This window comes from Gopherus flavomarginatus, chromosome 3, assembly GCF_025201925.1.
Source record: "Gopherus flavomarginatus isolate rGopFla2 chromosome 3, rGopFla2.mat.asm, whole genome shotgun sequence".
Lineage (NCBI taxonomy): Eukaryota > Metazoa > Chordata > Testudines > Testudinidae > Gopherus > Gopherus flavomarginatus.
This window is the reverse complement of record NC_066619.1, coordinates 227,667,844-227,673,843: the sequence shown is the minus strand read 5'-3', so window position 1 is coordinate 227,673,843 and position 6,000 is coordinate 227,667,844. Positions and strand designations below refer to the sequence as shown.

The following is a 6,000-nucleotide window of genomic DNA, read 5'->3' as shown; positions in this document are numbered from 1 at the left end:
TGCATGAAAAGTGGCTTCAGCATCAGCCCTGTATGATAGGTGGAGATGGTAATGACACCTCTAATTACTAGATACTTTCCATTATAAGATCTTGTTTTCTGCTAGTTACAACTTTGCCAAACTTCAACTGTTGGGCTGAAACTTTCTATGTTAGATATCTGCCTGATGCTAACTTTTTTTTTTTAAGGGAGAAGGGTGAGGGGGAAGTTTCAACAAAAACAGTTTAGCCATTTCCTAGAATGAGATTAGGGAAAAACACATTGCTCATGTTAAACAAAATTCTTACAGCTGTTCAGTTGAAAAGCTCTGGTATCTCTATGCTTTGGAATAGGAACTTGAAAAATACAAGCCAGGGATATATCTTTTGCTTTTCCTTGAAAAAAAAAACACCCAAAACTGGCCAAATTATAAGCTTTTGAAACGTCTCAGTTTACACATGCTCAGCAGAGACTTTTGCAGCATCAGTTCTCTAATGACTTGGTTTGCCTTGGGCACACTCCATCTCAGGGCTACAGGGGCAGAGCAGAACTTTCCCTGAAATTGCTGCTTCTGGCTGCTGTGGCTGGCTGTGAGGATCAACATCAGGACTGAGAGCAGAAAGGCTCTCCTGTACTCATGAGCTCCCCTGCAGGCCCTCAGGCAGTGTGGGGAAAGAAATTTCCCCACTTGAATGCTGAAGGGACAAGAGCCAGATTGGGGACACAAGAAAGAGTAGAATGGAACAAGGACCCTGGTGGTGGAAACTGGGACTGGCTGGGCAAAGAGACTTGGAGTGGAAGCCAGGGGGAGGGGAGGGGAGGGATGCTATTTTGTGATTGGATGAGGAGCCAGGGGGGCGGGGGAGGGTAATTGAGACTGACTAGCAAAGAAACTGGGACAAGGAGTCTGGGTCAGGGGAAGACTGTGCCTTGGATGGGGAGCCTGGATGTGACTGGGCAAGGACAGTGGGAGTGGAGCGAGGATTCTGGGAAGATCTAGACTGGGACTAGTTAGGAAAGGATCTGCGTGGAGGGGGAGAGCCAGGGCTGGAAACAGAAAAGGCTAAAGGGACAAGTGGCAAAAGGGGGCAGTCTTGTTGAGGTGAGGGGGGTCACAAGGGTCTGTTACCTGTAAAGCATGTTATACTTCAGAATCTAGACTGAAAGTCAAGATTCCTAAGTCTCATCATTCCTCTGCTGTCTGCAAATATCTGTGAAACCCTCTGGAAAAGGGAGTGTTCCATTCCCCCTCTAGTCACTAGTTCACGTAGAAGATAATCTACTGCTACTATGAATTACTCCATGAGCTCAAGTGGCAGAAGTCTGTGCTGTGGATCTAAAGGTGCTGGGTGTCATGATGGAAATGCTGGAGAAAGGTTGCAGCTTTTCCTTAAAATTACACATACAAAAACTACATTAAAAGAATGTTGAGTTTGCTAAAGTAAGCACTCAAAAGTTAGGAAATGCCAGAATTAAAGTTGCCCGTATAACCTTAATTTAGCTCCCCTGTGCGTATATATTATGATGTAGTCTTTAACTACAGGATCATACATGATATTTTCCACTGGACCCCTGCCCCATTCAGTGGTGCTGGAACTAAAGGTGCTGGGGGTACAGCATCATTTTAAATGGTTTCCATCACATACAGAGTTTACAGTTTGGTTCAACGGCTCTCAGCACTCCCAGTATACATATTGCTCCATCACCATTAACTTTGGGTGCTCAATTTGAAACAACTAGGACCTGATTTTTCAGAGTACTTTGAGTTGTATAGCACTCTGTATGTTCAAAGCACAGCTCCCATTGACTTCAGTTGCAGCTGTGAGTGCTCAAGTCAGGCACCCAGAAAATGAGGAACCCACAATTAGTGGCCATCCGTGAAAAGTTTGGTTTAAGTGACTTGCCCACATCACATAGGAACTATATAGTAAAGGCAAGGATAGAACCCAACTTTCTAGGGCAGCACTAAAGTGCCTTAACCACAAGACCCTCCTTTCTCTTCCTTCAGGCTTCTGCCTCATTCACTACACATCTTCCAACTTCTGCAACAAATGACACAGGGATCCTACAGACAACACCTTCATTCTGCACAACCAGGATTAATTCCCAGAAACGGTCCATTCCGTGCACTAATTGAGGTGCCTGTAACATTCTTTTAATGTTGTTTTTATTTGTAATATATATTCACATCACATTCATGCATCTGAGGAAGTGGGTATTCACCCACGAAAGCTCATGCTCCAAAACGTCTGTTAGTCTATAAGGTGCCACAGGGTTCTTTGCTGCTTTTATATATTCACATTGCTTTTTAAGACAATATAGTGAATCTATTTTGTAATTTTTCCATTAAATCCTATGTATTGTGCATAGATTTAGATAGAAATGGTTTCCAAATGAAAAAAGTCCAAAATAGTGTGGGCCAAGTTGGCAATCTTCCTGTACTCCATTCCCCAGAAGGTACAAATTGCACCTGTATACCAGCCTAGTCTCTTGTGTCCTAGGAATGGAAGGTGATGTTCCCACTGCTGTCCTTCCTCAGAGGTTCTGGCTTTGTAGGCTGCTTTGAATTCCACTTTTGATTCCAAAGGAGCCTCACCAGCAGAAGCTACAATAGCAGTGCACTCCTCCTTCCTGACCAATGCCACTCGCTTTTGGGGAAGTCCTGGCCCACATTATGCCTGTCAGTCAAGTAGAAGTTCCCCCTGCTTCTAGAGATCTACAGCTAAGTATTCTACATGGGTGAAAGTTGCCATAAACCTTTTGTGCACTTTGTCCAGTCTCTTTAGCAATCCTGTACACATTATTTGTATCTCCAGGCTTAAGGCCAGATTCTATTCTCATTTATACCCATATAAAACCACTGATTTTAATGAAGTTACTCCAGATTTATACAGGAGTAAATGAGGCAGTAGAGGGAGGGTGGAGGGAGAAATCTGCCCATCTGGCTTAATTTGGATGGATTTGCTCAGAGATTAACTGGATGAATTATATTAACTAGATATTTAAACAACATTGGGTTCAAAGTCTGCTGGTCTGACCTTCATGACAACAGATTTCAGAGAATACCACCACCCATGCCATGTGTACCAAACAATTCCATTGTCTGTCTTTGCTGTATAAGGTCCTTTGTAGTACACACCGTTCAGGTTGGAAGTGTGACACCTGGTGGGAAAGAAAGGGAAAACAAAAATAAGACATTTATGTTAATTAAACAAATCTGTTTTGTCTAAAAGCTTCAGGGATTTGTAGTTATTGCATGAGCCAAAAAAATCGCTATGTTGATGACAGTCTAATTTGACAGCTGCAGGAATTTGCATTCGTGGGGCTCAATGCCACTAAACAATAAAGGCTAAATTAGGGCACAATTTCAAGGGTTCTTAGTGGCATCAAAACAAAAAGTGCTTTGTTCCTTAACTCCATTCCTTTAACACCGTTAGTTCCCTGACATTTCACCTGCTAATCTGCTTCACTAGAGAGTGTTTCCAGACTTGTTAAGATCACACCTAGCAACAAGGGTACGTGGCAATGAAAACTTTGTGAAAGGAATGTGGCATTGTTCCTCTGTTGGTTGTTTGGGAGCAATTGCTCTGAATCCTGCATTTACTGCCAATACTTGGAGTTTCACATGCAAAAATAAGAATAATCATCATCAGCTCAGTTATTAAACTACTGATTTCATATTTGTTGGAAAAATATGAAATTTCTTTGCAAGTTAAATATAGGCACTCTGGCAATCCTCCAATAGCTGGATCATCTGACCTGCCATTTTAATTGGCATCCTTATCTGGCTCTCTAACACGTTGCAACAGTATAAGTTACATTTGTAACTATCAAAGAAATACTTTGCTATGCTACAGCCTCTCTGCCTCATTAATTTTGTTTCCATGAAGGAGGAGGAGGTTGGGATGATTGTGACCATATAGACAATTACACTTTTTTGGAGGGGGGGGGGCAGGATATTGTAGTGAATCTGTTTAGCTATAGCTCCAGTACCGGATTATAACAACTGTTGAGTTGGTATTCTGTTGTTATTAGTAGTTAGTTGTCATCTGGGGTGGCTCCAGGCATGAGCGCAGCACGCAGGAGGAGGCAAGCTGGTCAGCGGGAATTCAGTGGCGAGTATGCAGAAGGCACGGGACTGGCAGATCATCTGCAGAAACGCTGCTGAATCCGTGTGACCAGTGGACCTCCCGCAGGTGCGCCACTGAAAGCCACCTGACTGCCGTGCTTGGGGTGGCAAAAAATATAGAGCCGCCCCTGGCTGTCATACATTATGATGGATTTTAGAAAGCTGTCTTTAGGTAGAATTCAAAAAAGAAAACAATCCAGAATTAGCCTTAAGGATATAACTATTGGCAAATGTTAGTCTCTCAGAGTATGTTTGCATGTTTACACTTAACTGTTACAAAGAACTGAAATAGAAGCAATAATAAAAAAATCCATATGTTAAAATTCTTATTTAGCTGGTTGTTCTTTGCAAACCTTTTTAAAAATTGAATCATGCCATAACACCAGCTGAAAGTTTATGACTTGCAGATATAAAAGGTGGCTTTGATTTTCAAAATGATAAATCGGTGACAGAACTGACATTCTCAATATGTCATACACTTTCCTTGCTGGGTAGGCATTTGTTTACTTTGCACTACTCACTCAAGCACAAACTTCCTTAGCAAAGGCATAGAGGATAACATGTGGTGACTAGCTATTGGACTTCTTTATTGACTTCTTTACTGCATTCCCTTCTTTTGGTGGAAATGGACACAAGTGGATTTTTTTGAAAGCACCATGAGCCAAGAATAACAACTCTTAAATTGGTGCTGGGGAGCAAAAAAGCTCAATAGCAAAGCTACACAAATACTGTGTAATGGTCTGTACATGGAAATAACTCAACATGCAGAAGAAACAATTGGCATATGATTTATTGATTACATATGTTAGGTACTCAGCTTATGCAAAATAAAAATTCATAAAGATGTGCTTTTCTTAAAGTTACACTGCCAAACTTGGCAGGCTCATGTACACACCTTAGAAATAGCCTATTTCCATACTTATAGTCCTCCTGATCCCTTAACTTTTTTCAGGCAAAAATTGCACTTCAACAGATTTTAAATAGAAAAACAAATTCCTACTCAGCTGGGAGACCCTATATAAACCAATCCAGGGCATTGGTTCTCCTTGTGATTGTTAATGTGAGCATGACAAATGAGTGATCTCAGTGCTTTCATTTCACTGTGCCCGCCTGCTTTGTTCTTCTGTGCAGGCAGAATAGTGAAATGTGCAAGCATGCTGCTGAGTATTTCAGTGTTCGGTTCAGTAGTAAGTGCTTACTCAACAAAATGGCAGAATCAAGGAAGTGGGGTAACCTCATTAGCAACTTTCATATTTAACCCAGAACATAGTTGCTACAAGACAGTATTATCACTTTAAGAGAGAGAAAGATTCACAGCTAGTAGAAACCTGCACTGCAAGAGCTAGCTATCTGTGGTATTTATAGGACATGAATCATAATAGTACATTAGATACAAAGAGCTGTCAAATCATGTCATGCAGCTATTTCCACAAAGGTATAATGCTTTTGCCTGAGCTATCAGATATAATAAGAGATTTGTTTTGAGGAAAATGGATTCAGTTGACTAATAGTCATTGGTGATTCATCATACATGAAAGCTGTGATACTTACCACAATCCTACGCAATTTTAGGTCTGGAGGTTCATTTAATTGGGAACAGAATCACAACTGATTTTTTTCTATATCTGTAATTGTAGCTTTAAGGAGAACTGAAACTCAGTCCACATGTAGTTTTCCTATGATATGATATCCCAGTTCCTTGCAATAACCATTATGTTGAGTCTCCTTCCCTTCCATATGCTAAAAGATAAAATTAATTTTGAAACAAACCTATGAGGTGGTTACAGGTAATACGTTCGGGCTAACTTATCTCAGTTCCTTCAAAGAAAGTGGTATTGAATTTTGAGAAGTGAGGGGTTACAAAGGATGACACAGAGAGAGACACACACTGGA

At 41.1% G+C, this 6,000-nt stretch overlaps 1 protein-coding gene across 3 annotated transcripts in view; it reads right to left on the bottom strand.

Moving 5' to 3' along the window:
- Nucleotides 1-2,270: 2,270 nt before the first annotated feature.
- Nucleotides 2,271-6,000, bottom strand: part of FGL1 (fibrinogen like 1) — a 42,368-nt gene continuing 38,638 nt past the window's right edge. For all 3 annotated transcript variants that reach the window (XM_050947955.1, XM_050947957.1, XM_050947956.1), the window contains exon 8: nt 2,271-3,140. In XM_050947955.1, coding sequence (XP_050803912.1) covers nt 2,981-3,140 — 160 coding nt within the window. In that variant the 3' untranslated portion in view covers nt 2,271-2,980. The remainder of the gene's footprint in view (nt 3,141-6,000) is intronic.